Source organism: Sinocyclocheilus anshuiensis, unplaced genomic scaffold (genome assembly GCF_001515605.1).
Source record: "Sinocyclocheilus anshuiensis isolate Anshui unplaced genomic scaffold, SAMN03320099.WGS_v1.1 scaffold189, whole genome shotgun sequence".
Classification (NCBI taxonomy): Eukaryota; Metazoa; Chordata; class Actinopteri; order Cypriniformes; family Cyprinidae; genus Sinocyclocheilus; species Sinocyclocheilus anshuiensis.
This window is the reverse complement of record NW_015540861.1, coordinates 627,960-646,637: the sequence shown is the minus strand read 5'-3', so window position 1 is coordinate 646,637 and position 18,678 is coordinate 627,960. Positions and strand designations below refer to the sequence as shown.

The 18,678-nt window shown below is 35.9% G+C and overlaps 2 protein-coding genes across 2 annotated transcripts in view; one reads left to right on the top strand and one right to left on the bottom strand.

The window, feature by feature from the left end:
- The window catches only part of LOC107688014 (sorting nexin-25), a 67,345-nt gene extending 52,384 nt beyond the window's left edge, over positions 1–14,961 (top strand). The window contains exons 10-18 of the mRNA XM_016485557.1: positions 952–1,083; positions 5,084–5,224; positions 5,455–5,568; positions 6,703–6,864; positions 9,939–10,056; positions 10,713–10,779; positions 10,859–11,040; positions 12,238–12,338; positions 14,429–14,961. Of these exons, the coding sequence (XP_016341043.1) occupies positions 952–1,083; positions 5,084–5,224; positions 5,455–5,568; positions 6,703–6,864; positions 9,939–10,056; positions 10,713–10,779; positions 10,859–11,040; positions 12,238–12,338; positions 14,429–14,494 (1,083 nt within the window). The 3' untranslated portion in view covers positions 14,495–14,961. The remainder of the gene's footprint in view (positions 1–951; positions 1,084–5,083; positions 5,225–5,454; positions 5,569–6,702; positions 6,865–9,938; positions 10,057–10,712; positions 10,780–10,858; positions 11,041–12,237; positions 12,339–14,428) is intronic.
- LOC107688013 (LRP2-binding protein) lies at positions 14,622–16,493 on the bottom strand. The gene is given in 4 exon segments (XM_016485556.1): positions 14,622–14,754; positions 15,829–15,883; positions 16,038–16,203; positions 16,282–16,493. Coding segments are annotated over 4 exon segments (543 nt in total). The 3' UTR covers positions 14,622–14,644.
- Positions 16,494–18,678: the final 2,185 nt, after the last annotated feature.

Here is an 18,678-nt window from a genome sequence, read left to right as displayed (position 1 = left end):
CCCCCCCCCCCATTATCAGTAGTAATGACTCAGGTCTGTCACTGTGGTCAAACCTGTGGTCACTGCGGTCTGAATATAAACGGCCAAGCCAACCATGATGAAAATATTGGTGTGAACTTCCTTTGAAAACCACATATTACTGGTGTAGATGTAGGTACACTGATAAATGATATCTGAACGACCTGTTTTCAGTTTGCAGTTTTGTTCTTTTTGAATTAGAATACATTGATTTTAGGAGTTTTATTTTGCGCTATACTAGACACTGCTTATAGATAAACTACCGTTCAAAAGTTTGGGGTGAGGAAGATTTATTTATTTATTTTTTTTAAATAAATCTATACTTTTATTCAGCAAGGATGCATTAAATTGATCAAAAGTGGCAATATGTCTCATGGTTTCCACAAAAATATTTAGCAGCACAACTGTTTTCAACATGTTCAGAAATGTTTATTGAGCAGCAAATCAGCATATTAGAATGATTTCTGAAGGATCATGTGACACTGAAGACTGGAGTAATGATGCTGAACATTCAGCTTTGCCTTAAAATATATTAAAATAGAAAACGGTTATTTTAAATGTCACATTATTACTGTTTTTGCTGTGTTTTTGATCAAATAAATGCAATCTTAACTCCTGAAACAACTATTTATTTATGTAATTTGTCACTAGTACTGGTGTTGACTACTGAAGTTTTGGAGTTCATAGTCTGTACTGTGTGTGGTTTGATTTGATCCATGAGCTGAGGCAGGAATCGATTTCTCTCTGTCATGGTCTCATTGTGTTCTCTGAGGGTCTCTTTATTCCTGTGCTGGCAGAGATCTCAGGGTCAGCGTTTCCATTCTCCTTCAGAGCAGCAGCTGCTGTCTCCTGTTAGATGAAGCACCAGTCAGGGTCAGAGACCTACGACAGACTTCTGATGCGCTGGAACTCATGAAAATGCCTTTCTTGTAGATTGTGTCACTACTGAAGGAGGAAATCTGCACCATGGAGAAGGAGCACAGCGACCTCCAGCTGCACATTTCACGGACGGACTGCTGGTGTGAGAACCTGGGCACCTGGAGAGCCGTCGTCAACACCGCAGAGGTCAGTCCTGAATACTCTACAGGAAAACATTCCGGGTTAAATACAAGTTTAGCTCAAGCAACAGCATCTGTGGCATAATGGCAGTTAATAGGGGGGTGACGAGATCTCGTGAGAACGTGATGATATCCTCGCGCTATTGGCATGATGGAGTGTGAGGGAGAAGTAAAAATCGAAGATGGTCCCGCCTAGGCATGGGCCGATTACCGGTTTCAAGGTATACCGCGATTTGAAAATGTCACGGTTTAAAAACCGCACATATTTACCGTTCCTGCGGTATGCACTGTTTTTCATGTCTCCTCAAAGACTGAAAGTGTAGGAATCCTTCAGGTTGAGTGCAGTGTAGAGAGTAACACGACCCTCCTCCTTCTGTTGGTGCGACCGAGCGGTCAGTCACGTGTGTGCAGAATGGACAAACTTAAGAAGCTTCCCCTGGAATTTACGCGATCGGCAACTGGCTGTTTTTTGTCTTATTGCAACTCATCTCTGTTCTGGACTTGCACAAACTGCGTTGCAGTGCAGTCGTTTTCCAAAATGTAATTTATGTGAAAATAGAGGCCAGAGACGCTGAAGACGGACGCACAGAGAAAAATACTGTAGCAGGCAGATCACTCACTGCATATTAAAGCAGTGTTTCAGTGCAGTGCTGCTTTGTTTACAGTGGTAACCAAGGAAACGCCGTATCTGGTGTTCCAGAAGTACCTCCTGCTGTCAGAGAGTGAATCTGCGTCTCATTCAGAGCATCTGCTGTTTGTTTCGTTCAGGCATGTAGTATAATTTCACAAAGCTAGTCAGAACATTCTGTTTTTGCTTCAAATTGGGTTATTATTAAATCAAATTATGTATATGAAATTATATAACTAAATGATATGAAATTATATAAATGATATGTATATGAATTATATAACTAAAATTAAATAACTGTAATTACAGATTTAGGTTTAATAAAGACGTCAGTCTTTATTTTTCTACTTTTTAGGAAACACATCAAAGAAAAAATAATAATAAAAAAATACTGTTCCTAATATTCTGTATTTTGCTCAAAAATAAAATATATTGTGTTCAGTGGAAAAAAAGTTTCATTTAAAAATAACACATTTTAGAGATGTAACGACAATACTGTGATACCGTGATATTTTTGCTTAAGGTTATCATACCGTCAAAATCTCATACCGGCCCATGCCTAGTCCCGCCACATTTAAAGTTGAAGTGAAGCAGTCAGTCAGCGGTACTCGCACGCTGATCGATCGTTTCTGTGCGCACGCGCGCAAAAAGCCGCAGCTCAGACAGCATATGCGAGAACCAAATTGAGATCTCTTTAGCGCCTTCTTGACCAAATGCACACAAAATTATATTAGAATCATGGTCTTGACGAGTATCCACGTAAACACATGTTGTTTCCGACCCGCTCTTCACCCCAAACCAGCAGGTTCACGACGACTTCCACCCGTAACGTTAGTACTGCTCAGTTCCCTCGCTGTATCGGCTCAAATGCATAAGCAATTGCACGTATTATGAGCTCAACAGTCCTTTTAAGTTCGTCTTCCTCAATTTCAAAACAAGTGTGCGTGCAAAAAGTAAAGAAATGCTTATATTACTTCACTGGCCAACGGAGCAAACCAACCCCGTGACGTCACACGCTGTGGTACTGCAAGATGGCGGCGCTCTTGCTCCAAAATCGAGGACAAAACATCCCTTTTTCTTTAAAACGGTTACATTAATCCAGTCATTCTTGAGACATGGGACAAAACAGGTCCAGCAAGCAAATCTATGTTTCTTAATGTCCTCTCACTACATCTAAAACAGTGTGTCCACAGAGAAGGGTTCAATCATTCATATGCAATAAAATGGATAAAAATGTTTTTTTTTTAATTATGAAAAATTAAAATTGTTTTATCAAAAGCAACACTTAATAATATCTCCTATCAAATGCAAATGCACACATGCATGTTTAATATGATTTTAAAGTTACGTCCCCACTTTTTGTCAACACCGTCAGTGTAATCTGTCTGCTAACACGAGAATGTGTTTTGAAATGTTAAAAACATCTTGAATGCTGTTAAAGATAAAGCTGAAATTATATTACAAGCTAAAAAAAGCACATTTTGTTAAAAAAGAGAAAAGTTGGGAGGTTGTATCAAAGCATATCTCAGTAGTTTAGTACATATAAGATACATAAATGTAGTTTCATTTGTCTGAGTACAAGGTTTTATTTTTTCAATTTTGCACCCTGTTTTGTCCCACTTCTCAAGAATGACTGAATGATTTCGTGTTTATTATATATATATATATATATATATGAAGAGTTTGGTTCCAAAACGCGATAAACGCCATTTTTAAAAAAAATGTAGTTTCCGCCAAAATCAGTATTGTATCTGGTCGGTATTGAAAAGTACATTTTTAATTTTACGCAAAATGCGATATCCACTGAGTTATTCTGTCATGTTTTCTCCCTTTTTTTCCAAACCGTGACAAACGCCAGTCTCCTTTCTCTGCAGAATGCGATATATCCGCTCAATTTTTCAACAGTAGGTTTATGTGAAGATTGTTTTAAGTTCACTTAAATTAGAAGTTATTTTTTAAAGTCTAATAAATGTTAAAATTGATAGCTCTCAGTTATACTGTAATGTTGAATGGCTATAGTCAATGGTTAAATATTGGGGGGTCAATTTTATAGAGAAATCAGTATTGGTATCATTGATACTGGCCTTCAGTCATAAAAAAAAGATGCCAACCACAGGAATTACATCAGAAACACAAAGTACTTCTGCTTCAAAAGAATGACATTTTAAGAATCAAATAAATATTTTAACCGCACAGTGCAACAGGGACATAGTAACAGTGTTTTCACACATTCTGACTTCACTGTTACAGTCAGTTGTTACATTTTTGCAATTGTTACATTGTTACAATCAGTTGTTACAGTTCTGTGATCGCCACCGCAACATATTGTAACATCATTTGCCTGATTGTCTGTGGTGGTTTATTTGGCTGTCACAACATTCTTTCCTTAAAGCCACAGTGGTTCATTTCCTGTGTGTTTGACTCTTTTACAAACAGTCAGTAGATCTTACGCAGTCCTGCGATCCTCCTTAATCATCTGTCTTTCAATCTGTTTAACTTCACAAAGCATCACAATCTCAATAAAGTCTCAGTAATAACCGTGTCAGTGCTCTTAGAGGAATTTTCCAGATTATTCTGAAGCTGTGCGACTGATCTATATACTGTAGCATGTCAAGAACTAATGCGGACTGACAACTGAAGTCAAATCTGATGCAACGTCTTTTGACACGCCATATTAGAATCGAACAACAAATGAAATTTGAGAACTGTTTTCATCATTTCAAATCATATTTTTTTTTCTTTTGTGAAAAAAAAAAATCTTATCCTAATCTTTTCACCTGTGTTTTTATATTTTTAATATGTAGAGTAATCTGAGTATTTTAATTAACCGTCGCTGTTCTGTGTAAGTAAACAGCTGGTTGTGAGGAGCCCCATCAATAATTTTTACTCTTTTTTTTTTTTTTTTTGATGATTAACAGCACACCATTTGCATATTTCTGCTCAGGAGTGAGTCATTCGGATATTAGCGATTTATCTGTTAATTGGCTGTAAGATGATACACAGCTTCAAATAAATCAGTTGCTTCAACTGGTTTCAGCTGAAGTGAAGCTGTTATTGTTTTCATGTCGTCTCAGTTCTGGCCAGAATCAGATCCATTACAGTGTGCAGTAAATGTAAATGTTGAATTTGTAAATGTAAATCTGTCCTAAAATATGAAATGTTCCATTAAACAAACAATATATATTTAAATATAAATATAATAATATCAATTAGAATTTTTTTGAGGGTTAGGGTCATCTCACAAACTGACAGGAAACTTATTGCAGGAAATGTATTTTCGTGAACATTTTCAAACATATAGAGTTTTGTGTTTTCTAAATATTTAGCCATTGTTTCGGAGTCAAAGGCTTCATTTGTTGCGTTTATGTGAATCTCGTAGGCCTCTGAGGAGAATGGAGAGCAGATGGCGTGCTACTTTGTAGCCGTGAGCCTTTCTGAAGACGACGACTGCAAGAACAACCGTTGGACGGTCTCCAGGAAGCTCTGCGAGTTTCAGGCTTTGCACAGGAAGCTGACGGAGGTACAGATGATATTTACAGTAGGCTGCCACACCTCTGATGTGTGATATCGTGTGCTGGTGTAGCGTTTCAAATACCACTGATCCGTCGTCGTGTTGCTGTGGCAATCATCATAGAGACACATCATGTCGTTGTACATTATTAGTTCTGATACACATTATGCATGACAGAACACAAACCACAGACTGGTTTTTATACACCGTTTATCCTTATTTCCCTTTTGCTTTTGCAGTGTTTTCCGTCACTCAAGAAAGTCCAGCTTCCCTCACTCAGTAAACTGCCGTTCAAATCCATCGACCAAAAATTCCTTGACAAATCCAAAAACCAACTTAACACGTTTTTACAGGTGAGTCTTCCCTAGTCTCATTGGAGCCAGACTTGTCAGCATTAAATAAATGGTGGAAAATGCCTGTAGACTTTGTGTTCTGAAATTCTTTCCATCAAAAGTAATGCGTCTCCTCTAGAGCTTCATAGAAGATCTCAGCGGGGTCTCAACCTGAGCACAGCTCATTAAAATCAGCATTCTCTCCATAGGGTTCAATTCAAAAAATAAATTTTTTTCGCCTCATATTCTCAATTTTATTATCTGTATGTGATGAAAGTTCCATTGTGATGTCAAAACAAATAAAGAATGTCAAAGAATGTGCTAGTAGAAACAAATAACCATTGACTTGTGTGTTTTTTAAAATTAATTAATGAACCTTTTCATGAATTTCCAGAACATTTTCAACATATTTTTTAAACACAAAATCTGAATTTAAAATACATTTTTGAGTCATGAATTTCAGAAAGTTTTCTATATTTGACGTGAACAAGGCCAAAATATGTGACGTTTTAAACACTTAATGACCTTAATCATCTCATTTGTTTTTTTTATTATAAATATTAATAACATTTTAAAACAAAATTGCTTAATAGTAAACAAAAGATTATGCCAAATTCTACTAATGCCAACCATTTTAGTTTTATTTTTCATTTACTGTATTTTATAATTTCATTTAATTTTATATTTTTTATATTTATTACATTTATACCACCATTTTTCTTCAAGCACTTCAAAAATATCAAAATGACTTTATATCAGCACCATATCTGTTACCGACTGATACTGGCTTTGTTTTCCATTCATCTTTATTGGATATTTAATTTTTTACACCAATTTTTTTGATATGATGACATATTTAAGACATATATCATCATCTAGCTCTAACTAAAGATTTAAATGTTTGAGATTTAAATCATTATCATGCTTACTATGCATACTAAAGCTACTCTCCACTGTGTCAGTTTACTTTGAGCCACCGTCACATTTCAGACCTCTGATTAGTAAATGATGTACAGCGGGAGTGTATGCTTGGCCAAGCACTTGTATCTGTGTTTCTGTATATTTCTGCTCTCATTTGATTCAGGGCTGTGATGTTAAGAATTGTATTTTTAGATTCATGAAGTTTTAGTCTGAATGTGTGTGTTTCCTCTGTAGAAAGTGTTGACAGATGAGCGCATGTGTCAGAGTGAGGCGCTGTACGCGTTTCTCAGTCCGTCACCAGAGCAGCTGAAGGTCATCGACATCCAGAAGAAATCCTCCTTCTCTCTCGCATCCTTCTTGGAGAGACTGCCGGGAGACTTCTTCTCACACCAGGAGGTACACACACACACACACACACACACACACAGACACACACACACTTTTTTTAATACACGCACACACACACACACACACACACACACACACACACACACACACACACACACACACATACATTGTCTTAGCTATCTTAAAGGGGTCATGAACTGGCTTTTTTTATTATCTTATACTGTTGTCTGAGGTCAACTTATGACGTTCGCTTGGTTTTTACATTCAAAACATCCAAATCAATAAGTAGTAGGCTATTTTCTACCTTGGTTTTGAGTCCGGCTTGAGAAACGCTCAGTTTTATGGGCGTGCCGCACTGAAGACTTGGAAGTAAACGCCCACTGCTATGATTGGACAACAGTATTGCATAGTAAACTAACTACAAACTAACTTCATAGTTGGAGCCTTCTGTGACTTTAGACACATACACATAATCAGGACATTCAAGCAATCTCTAAAAAAGCAATAGTGACACATAGTACAAATATTTTTTACACACATAAGTGTTCGGCGCCATTCCTGTCGGATCCAATATAGACGGCTCAGCATTGCTTTTTAATCTCAGTCTCTCTGCAAATCCAGCATCGACCTGTGTCTTGTTTACAAAGGAATCCGCAGTGAAATGAAGCGAACAAATGCTCATTGTTTTACGCACGAGCTGAAACTTCATTAAAAATAAAGTTCAACCACGCATTCCTAATATTTGAATCCGAAGGAAGGTTATGCAGCGACTGTGTTCCTCCACATCCAGGAACTGCACAATATTTTGCGATCTTCAACGGCATGTTTATTGCTTGGTTGCTTGATCCGGTTTACCGCCACTTACATTATTTCCCTACTATGTCATGCGTGGATCAGTGGGCGGGGCTACAGAATTAGGCGTTGATATTCTTCTGTGGAGGTGGTGTTTAACCTGTCATAGATTCGCTGTCCTTTCGCTGGGCCTGGTGTCAATAAAAGCTTTTATTTCAGTAACAAGGACATTTTGAGTTCTGAAACTTACAGGATATTCTTTTAGTACGATGATCTCTTATATCAAAAGCTCAAGTAAAAGTTGATTTCTCAACTCGTGACACCTTTAATGTGGACATTCAATAGACTTATATTGTTTTTACAGATAATTATGAGCAATCACCCTCACAGAAGACTTGCATTTGAAAATATGAATTGTTCTATTAATAGTTATTGTTCTTACAAATGAGGAAGTCTCCGAATGTCCTCAAAATGAGGTTTTGTCAGATTTAGCTCACGTCAGTCTAGGTACACATTTGTCTCACACACACACACACACACACACACCTGCTGAATACATGCTTGTATAATATATAAAAAAATAAATAAAATTAAAAATATTATGAGTGAAAATACTGAGCGAAATTAGTTTTTTCAGCTGTGCTAGCGAAAATGTAAACATGCTTATAACGTCTCGGTTACGTATGGTAACCCCCGTTCCCTGAAGGAGGGAACGGAGACGTCACGTCGGAGGCAACGGAACTCCGCCCCTTGAGGAAACGGAGCTTGGCCCACGACTCCAAGATGATCATCTTCCTGCAATGAAAAGATGACTCATCCACAAACGCCAACTCAGTGTGCTACATGCCCAGGCGCGTGAGGCAGCGATCGTGACCATCACCCAGCGCCAGGTAACGACCGCATCCAGAAACACCCGGGTGATACGTTGTCTATAGCAAGACCCACATCGTCTTTACAAAGACGTAACGTCAAGTTTGCCACGCAACGTCATCTTTAAAAAGACGCACCCGAAACTGCTCTTTTAGGGAAAAAGCTCTTTTAGCGTACTGAGGCGCACAGGGGAGATGATCATCTGCAACACAAACGGGGTAGTGCAGCCTGATGTGTGCAACCCACTCGACACGGGAAACCACCATCGCTGAAGCGCCGTACCGCCAACACCAAGAGCTCTCCAAGAGCGCGCTGAACTCGTTCAGTCTTCTTCTCTCAGTAGAGTAGTCAGGAGTAGAACGAAGTGATCGCTCGGCTCCGAAGCGAAAAGCTGAATATGCGCTGCATCTGCTGCCTACTTATACTCGCGCTGTGATCAGCGGCAGCTGGATGCAATAATCGCATGCCAATTTGCATTGGCTCGTTTAGTTTACACTCGAAGTAGATTGGTCTCTCTAAGCGAGATCCCAATTCGTCGGTCATCCGACGTGACGTCGAGAGTGACCGACTGAAAGGGAACAACATGGACTTACTCAAGACTAAAAGTAGCATAACATTATTATCTATGAAATTTTGTAAAAAAAAAATTTGTAACAAAACAGGATAAAAAACTATTTGCTTATAGCATAAGAAAAATAACCCTGTTTTCCCCAATTGAATTAATTTTTGTTTTAATTATTTATTTTTTGTATAATTTTGTATAATATAAATTTTTTTTTCCTGCAAATAAAACAAGACAAAATATCGATTAACACTTTAATATTTTGCATAACTCTTACACTGCAAAAAAAACATTAATAAATAAAAAAAATACAAAATACAAATACTTCCTCAGTATTTTTGTCTTACAGTATTTTCAAGTACAAGCATCTAAAAATACTTAAATCAAGATACATATACTTAAGAAGCAAATTATAAAGATATTAAATCAAAATAAAAAATGAAGTGACTTTATGCTTAAACCAAGAAAAAGGTACCTTAAAAATCTTAAAACTAAATTAGAAAATATTTTTGTTTTAGTGGTTTTACTGGCAGATATTTTGCTTTTGTTTTAAGTCTAAAGTCACTTGATGTTGATACGTTTTTCAGGAAACACGACTTGCAAACTTTTGTTATTTTGCTTCTCATGTAAATGTATCTTGATTTACAATAAGAATGTTTAGATATTTGTTCTGAAAAACAAGACAAAGAAAATCTTTTTTTTGCAGTGCATTAAATTATATTAAATAAAATAATGAACATTTCAGTGATCCACTAAAATTATCCATTGAAGACTACATTTAAAGGCACATTTGATTTGACTGACACCATTCACCAAACCACTAAATGACGATCATAAAAAGCAGCAGAGATTTGGCACAGATGTCAGGTGGGATGTGATGAATCTGATTGTGTGTCAGGATGAAGGTGAGGATGACAGCGACCTCTCAGACTACGGCGATGAGACAGACGGGAGGAAGGATGCGCTGGCTGAGCCCTGCTTCATGCTGATCGGAGAGATCTTTGAACTCAGGGGCAGTGAGTACAACACACTGCTGAAATGATGCAATGTGTGCAGTCAGACTGTGACAGTGTGAAACTCATCAGATCACAGACCACAGGACAGTGTTTCTCTAACTGAAGTGCACATGTCTGCTGTCTGCTGCTAAAGGCTAGTGCACAGCACCCAACACATAAATGTTGCTTTATAAAGTCATACTACAGGAAAAACAAAACACTCTGATGCTGAATTGAAACACTAATGCAAGTATAGTACATTACCAACTTTATTTGATCTAGAAATATTGAAATTTTGATATATGAAATAATAGTCTGGCATTTTTTTAAATAGTCTACATTTTTTTTTTAATTGGAACAGTTTATTGAAAGTCCTGAGAAAATATAAAAAACTCAAAATGTAAAAAAAACTAAAAAAAATAAAAGTATGATATATAGTAAGCATATGGAGCTCATACTCGAGGAAGAAAAAAATCCTACATTTTATTCAGAGGCCCAATCTGAGCAAAAATGTGAAAAAAGACACACGAAGCACAAGCTGAACCATCATTATAAATGTCTTCACTGTCACTTTTGATCAATTTAATGCATCCTTTGCTAAATAAAAGTATCAATTTCTTTCTTTCTTTCGGAGTCAGAAGGTTTCTGATGTTACTTGTGTGTTTTCCTCTCTGCAGTGTTTAAGTGGGTGCGGAAGACACTAATTGCACTAGTTCAGGTCACGTTTGGACGGACTATAAACAAGTAAGCATTAATGGATGGACATAACGGAAACTTGCTAGACAAGCTCATTGAGTTGATCTTTCTCTCTCGTCCTCTGCAGGCAAATCAGAGACACTGTAAACTGGATCTTCAGTGAGCAGATGTTGGTTTACTATATTAATATATTCCGGGACACGTTTTGGCCCAATGGGAAACTTGCGCCTCATAACAAAAGCCGCTCGGAGAGTGAACGCAGAGAAACCAAGGAGAGAGCACAACAGAAGCTTCTAGACAACATCCCAGGTGAGCAGAAATATGAAACTGATGAGTCCAAATGAATGCATGTGTGGCCATATTTTTGATGACAGCAAAATACATGAATTCACCTCCAGATACTCTCGGAAAATACTGAACAGTGTTATTTTAGTATACTATTATAGTATTTAATAATATTTTGAATAATTTTTTATATGTTCAGTTTTCATTTTAAATTTAGTTTAGGTTTTAGTAACTTTGTGCTTTTGTCTTCAAATTTCTATTTAGCTTTATTTTTATTTCCGTTTTAGTCATTTTAGTACTTCAGCTTATTTTATTTCAGGCAGTTGCCAAGGCATTTCAATTTGTATTAATTTTATTTATTAATACATTTTTTCAAGGGGTTTTTGTTTTTTAATTTGAAGGTTTTATTTGATTTGATCTATGTTATTATTTTTTCCCCAGCTTTATTTCAGTTAACGAAAATGATTTTTAATAGCATCACTGAAGGGAAAAAAAAGCACCATAAACACTTCTATTATAAAAAAAAACATTATGGCTATTATGAAACACTGAAATAAAAAATAAATGTTAAGCAGTCGCTAACAACCTTTAAATATTGAAGCCTCTACCATTTCAGTTGTTTGTTTCTAGTAACAGAAGTCTTTTTTTATATATATATATATATATATATATATATATATAAAATATGAGTCATCATTTTTTTTTGAAGTTGGAACCTTGTAATTACAATAATCCCTGTCACACCATTATTGTTGTTGTTGTTATTATTACTATTAATTTTACTTTTTTACAGCTATTGTTATTATAAACAATAGGTATGAAAAGGCAGTACTACCTAGTTGACCATTTGTAAATATATATATATATGAATTAATATTGTTGAAACACTTTTTTAAATTCAGATGAATACAAAAACTAAAAGGTTTTATTTTGTGCTAAAGTGCGAGGCTGTTAATGTAAAAGGCTTCATGGCTGTTTCTGGCTGCTTGGTGCTTTTTAATTAGAGCGGGACACTTAAAACCCACTCCTGCGAGAGCAATTACACCAGCCTGAGCTCAGAGCGCTTCACTATACTGCTTCACTCTAGAGCTCCCAGAAGCCCACACCACAGAGACCAGCAACGATCAAAACTGCTTTTTAATGAAGATTTCATCTCTCATTTGGAAGGTTAGACAGTAGAGTCTGTGTAATAAGAGCAAAAATTGTTGTTTTTTTGTTTAGACGCACTTCAGAATCTCGTGGGGCAGCAGAACGCGAGATATGGGATCATCAGGATCTTTAATGCACTTCAGGAGGCCAGTGCCAACAGACATCTTCTCTACGTAAGTCACCCAACGCTCTGCGACTGACCGTTAACCCGGCTCCAGTTTGTTTATATCTCAGGCTTTCCCTTTCAGTCGGCGAACGCACTCGTTTCTGCTTTCTGTTGAAAACACTCTCTCATGACACAACAGATTCACATCTGTCGAAGGGAAAGTGAGAGGAATGAACCTGAATGGAGTGTCACTCAAGCTTTTTTCACTCTTCATTTGAAGACAAGATGAAGATCAGATTGACTTTTTACCAAATAAACATCCCTGTTTCTATAGATAATCCAGCACACGTTATTTGAAGGAAATGTAATCGTCATTGAATTGGATTAGCTTTCTTTTCTGCTAATGTAATAAAGGCCATCTTCAGATTCAAGTTGACTTTATTTTTTAGAGCGATTTTGACATTGAAAAATAAACAAAACGTTATTTTCCAAAAACTAAATGAAAGGGAAGTTATCTTGTGGAAGCCAGCTGTTTTTTTTTTTCTAATTAACTGTGAATATGCCACATTTTTAAGCTTAATTTAAATTTATTCTAAAATGTTTTAAAATATGGTGCTTTATAATATTGCTGTTATCCAGTTTCCAGGTTGATGGTTTTATTAAGTGATGATACTGTAGCACCATCTAATGGTGGAATGAATGATTGATGATTAATGAGTGTTGCTTAGAGGTCTTCTCGGGTCCTAAAATCTGTACCCGACCCGAATCACTTCTTGCCCGAACCCGACGTGCATAAATTATATATATAAAAAAAGAAAAACCCGACCCGAGACAGACCCGATAAAATTAGACCCGAGTCCGACCCGACTACATTTATTTTCGAACCCGACTGGACCCGAACGTAAACAGCATTGACGTGTGCACAGCCTGCAGCCCCGCAGCCAGTCAGGAAAATCCCGGTGTCCTGCTGACTGATTTGGCCGCTTCTCCATTACTTTCTTTTATTTAACATTTATTTAATTTTGTTATTACTTTAGGCTATATTATTGCCTGCCTGATGAATACAAGTTATTTCTGAGTTCGGCTTTTAGTTGTGAGTGTGACCAGTGGATTTGAAAAATAAACGTGATGGTTTGATCATTAAATCGATAGCTTTTCATGGCTAATCTAAAGCATAACTAATGATCATAGCATAATTCATGGCTTCGCCAGTGTTGTCTGCAACCTAATCTCCGGCGAAAGGCTTCTGCACACAAAAAAGAAAAGCCCTGCATGAATACGCAGCGTAATGAAGCGAGTGGAGTTCCCTGATGGATCTCATATCTATAAGATGGATTTCTGTTGGAGAGGTTACAAACGTATGCTCCTTTTCTATGTGCGTTTCTCACTTAACGCGAACGTGCAAGTACACATCCGGGTTAGTTTAAAAGAAATTCGGGTCTTATCGGGTCCATTTGGAAAAAAAAGGACATTTATTTTAAATTACCCGAGGCCGCTAATACCGAACCCGACCCGTGTCCGAGGCACTCCCCTTACGAAAATTAACCATGTTTTTTTTTGTAGTAACCATGGATTTTTGTAGTAAAACCATAGTAACTACAAAATGAACCATGGTTTTACTACAGTAACCATAGTTAAACTATGGTTTTTGTAGTAAAACCATAGTAACTACATAATAAACCATGGTTTAACTATGGTTTTTGTTGTAAAACCATAGTAACTACATAGTAACTACAAAATGAACCATGGTTTAACCATGGTTTTTATAGTAAAACCATAGTAACTACAAAATAAACCATAGTTTTACTACAGTAACCATAGTTAAACTATGGTTACTTTCTACAGTATTAACTACAGATTTAGTTATTTCTTACTCTTAAAAATTAGGGCTCAGTAAAATAATCATAATTAATCTCATGATTTCTGAAAATGAAACCATAATCAAATTTGGCAAATGTGTTGTCAGTTATTACAACAAATAACATTATAAAACTCAGCTTTTATGAAAATAGAAATTTTAGACCCGAACCTGCTCGGGTCTCGGGTCGGACCTCGGGTTTTCGGATCCAAGTGGACCTGTGAAGACCTCTAGTGTTGCTGATTAATGTATTGGTGATTATACACTGAGTGTGCATCGTTTTCTCTGTTTCTCCTCAGATCTTGTTGGAGATGCTGCTTAAAGAACTCTATCCTGAGCTGAGCGTAGAGGCCGTACAGGCCTGAACTTCATCACAGCACATCAGAGGCTCAGGATGTGTTTCTCTAATGAGCTGGATGGCTGTTTTTGGTGTTTCTTTTAGTTTTTTGTTCTGTTGTTTTATTTCTGAAACACTTGACTCTGTAGTGCTGGATCTAGGAAGCGTCATACATATGTTAGTGTTTTAATCCGTTGATGTGTGGGATTGGAGGAACAGGCCAGGTCCACTGCCAGCTGTCATCTTCTGCTTTTCTTTCTCTCTTTTGTTTTCTTCTAGGGGGTTTTACTGTGTAATGTGAATAAGAGTGGAACGAGTGTTACACATGTGTAAAAAGAAGAACCCAGACCACTGTAAACTCTCTACATATTATTGTGACCATTATGAAAGCTTTTAATCGTGCAATATGTCACGTACAGTTATTGTGAAGGTTCTGTTTGTGATATTATTATTAATATTGTTATTATTATAGAATTGTATTTTTACCAAAATAGTCTAGAGCATTTATAAGCAATAAATTGCAAAAGATTTGCCATGTGTCGTGTCTTTAATATAATGCAATATTAAATATATACATTAAAATGTAATTCATATCTTAAACATTAATACAGTTTCAATTGTTTTTATTTATTTCATATCTTAAACGTTAATACAGTTTCTTAGTATCAATTTTTATTTATTTGTTTGTTTTATTCATTAATTCTTCAAAAATATCTTTCTTTATATCTGGTTGGTGAAACTATACCTGTAACAGTTTGGGTGGGTGTTTAAATATATATATATATATATATATATATATATATAAAAAGTAATTCATACCTTTCTTTCTTTCTTTCTTTCTTCAAAAATATCTAAATGGTTATTATCTGTAAATATTTCAAAGACAAAAATAAAAAAAAAGTATCTCATATCTTTTATATTTCATATCAAATTAAATTTCAAATTAAAAAATAAAAAATCTGAAAAAGTAGTCCTATAGTAATGAAGTATTTTAATATGGTTTATTAAAATGTGTTTTTTTTTAAATAGAACATGTTTGAAAACTTTATAGTCATATTTAAGATGTAAGCAAAATCTTTCCAAAAAAAAACAAAACAACTTGAATATGAAGATTGCATTTCTTAGAAGTTGGCACATGCATTTTCAACTAGATTTTTAAAAGATTTTCCTTTGCGTTGTTCATATGTCACTGAAGTAATACTAAACATTTAGATTCATCAGCATCCCAAAAAAAAAAAAAGGATCAAGGATTATAATGACATGACATCTTAGTGCAAAGTGTAGTGAAGTCAGTTTAACAGTCAAATCTGAATCCACTCATCAATTTCAGTGATTAGATTAAATGTGTGATTTATATCCTGCCTTGTACGACGTCCATTTGCAGCTCCTTACAGATTTCCGGATCGATCCTGGCAGCCTGATGGGAGGAAAAACGAGAAATCAAACTAAGGTACCACTGGACCTCCGAATGTCACCCACATCTTCTATTATGCAAGTCCCAAACTCTTCCCACATTGCTTCTCAGTAGCAGTGCGTTTTACAGGTCCAGCAGAAGAACTGGCGAACGGTACCTGTGTGAAGTAGCTCTATGCTCTGTCTCTGTTCTTCAGGACGCCTCGGCCCAGCTGAAGGCAGCGTGCGGAGTAAAACATGGCTATAGCGATGCCCTTCCTGATGAACTCCTCCAGACAGTCTGTGTGCCGCTCTATGGCACTGATGTCCTCGTATCTGCACACTCTGAGATTCACACCAAACCTGTTTTTACTACATAAAACAGAACGGTGTTCTTTACAGTTTCTGAATAATGCACTTTACCTTTCTCCCAGGGCAGCTGCTCTGGAGTAGAGCTTCCTGTGGTAGTAACAGGCCGTCAGGTGACCCTGAGCGTAGACGTTTCCTCTCTCTGCCGCCTCCTTCAGGCAGAACAGGGCAGCGTCTGGGTCCTTCCGCACTCCTTGACCGTACAGATACATGACGCCCAGAGCGCCCTGAGACTCCAGACTGCCACGAGAACACCTGCAGTACATGAACACACGATCAGTTTGACTGAAGACAGAGACATTTTAACATGTGTACATTATATCTCTATATCTCTGGATGATTATTAAAACTTAAAGGGATAGTTCACCCAAAAATGAAAATTCTGTCATCATTTACTCACCCTCAAGTTGTTCCAAACCTGTATGACTTTGTTTTGTTGAACTCAAAAGAAGAAATGTTGAAGAATGTTGGTAACCAAACAGTTGATGGTAGCCACTGACTTTCATAGTATTTAATTTTTTTTTTTCATACTGTGGATCAACTGTTTGGTTAGTTACACACATTCTTCAAAGTATATTTTATGTTCAACATTAGACAGAAACTCTTACAGTTTTGGACTTGAGGGTGAGTAAATTATGACATTTTTGGGTGAACTATCCCTTTAAGAAACAAGATGATGTTGAATTGAAATACCATTCGAAAAGTGTTTTTTTTTTGTTTGTTTTTTTTTGAAAGATGCATTGAATTGACAGTAATGGTCAACGGCAGTTGTTTTAAATATGCTTTAGAAATTTAATTTGTATTTGTAATGACCGTAAATCAAAAGTGGATCCAAAGGATCCTGTGACACTGAAGTCTGGAGTAATGATGCTGAAAATTCAGCTTTGCATCACTGGAATAAATTACATTTTAAAATATTCTCAAAGAGAATACAGATATTTTAAATTGTAATATAATTTTACAATATCACTGTTTTTACTGTATGTTTGATGAAATAAATGCAGCCTTGGTGAGAATAAGAATAAAATCTTATAACTCCAAACTTTTTCTAATGGCAGTGTATATATAATATTTAATGCTTATTAAAAGGTTGATCTATTACAAATAAAAGATAAAAAAACAAAAGATGAAGTATACTAAGTAAAATAGCCTGAAGGTCTGTTCTGAGGTTTGTGGATGCACTGTAGCTGATGTTCTAGTTAGCACCAGATATTTTGGTCTATGCATTATGGATTTTTCCTAACAATATGTAGCAAGACGGAAAAAATAGGAAGAAAAAGTTTCTTCAAACAACTATAAATAGGTGAAATTTATTATAATCTTATATTTTTTTATAATTCATATTTATTACTAAATTAGTGAATGTATTTTTAATTGAATGACTGTATTATATAATCTTATTATAATTATTTACATTTATTATAAACGATTTATTTACAAGCTTGTTAGCAACTGTTAGAACAAAACATGAAAGTCTCTTCTAGTAATGCTACAGCAACCACAGACCTTATTATACTCATAAATCACAAACCATATGAACAAATTCAGTACTGCTTTGACAATGAGATAACACTTTACAAATAGCTTTCCTTTGTAAACAATATTTAACTACATTAGTTAACATTATCAATGAACAATAATTCTGCAGCATTTATTCATCTTAGTAAATGTTAATTTCAACATTTACTAATACAGTTTTAAGATCATTGTATATGTTAACATTAATTACTGCACTGTGAACATTTTTATAAATTGGAAACATTAACACAGGTTAATAAATGCTGTGAAAATATATTGCTCATTGTTCATGTTAGGTAATGCATAAATGATAACAAATGAGATCTTATTGTAAAGTGTTACTGAGATATTAATAGTATACTAAAGGAAATCTCAGCTGCTTTTGCATACATTATGGAAATTTGTAACATTATATAAAGCATTATATGCTATTAATGATGATCTATTTACTGTATATGTGAGAGATATCATAATAATAACAATATGGTCCTCACAAGGTCCTCTTTGGTTCCAAGGCCAACGTAATATATGACAGCCAGCTGATACAGAGCTCGAGGATCTTCAGCTTTAATGCCATCAAAGAGGATCTCTGCTTCTGCTTAGCGGTCCTGCAGAACACCAGAGTATTCCTGAGAGGTGTAACTATTATGCATCAATATACTGTTTGTCTGTGACGCTGAAAGCAAATTCTCACATGATTCTGTCTTTGCATGTTGAAACAGAATAAATAAGAGAGAGTTTAAGGCATCAGTCACCTCCTCGTAGTGTAACTGTCCCAGAAGGAAGGCGGCTTGTGTATCTCCTCTTTCTGCTTTCTCTTTAAGCAGAATCACTGTCCTCTCCACTAGTCAGAACTAGTCTCTGCTTTGGAATATATATATATATATATATATATATATATATATATATATACACACACACACACACACACAC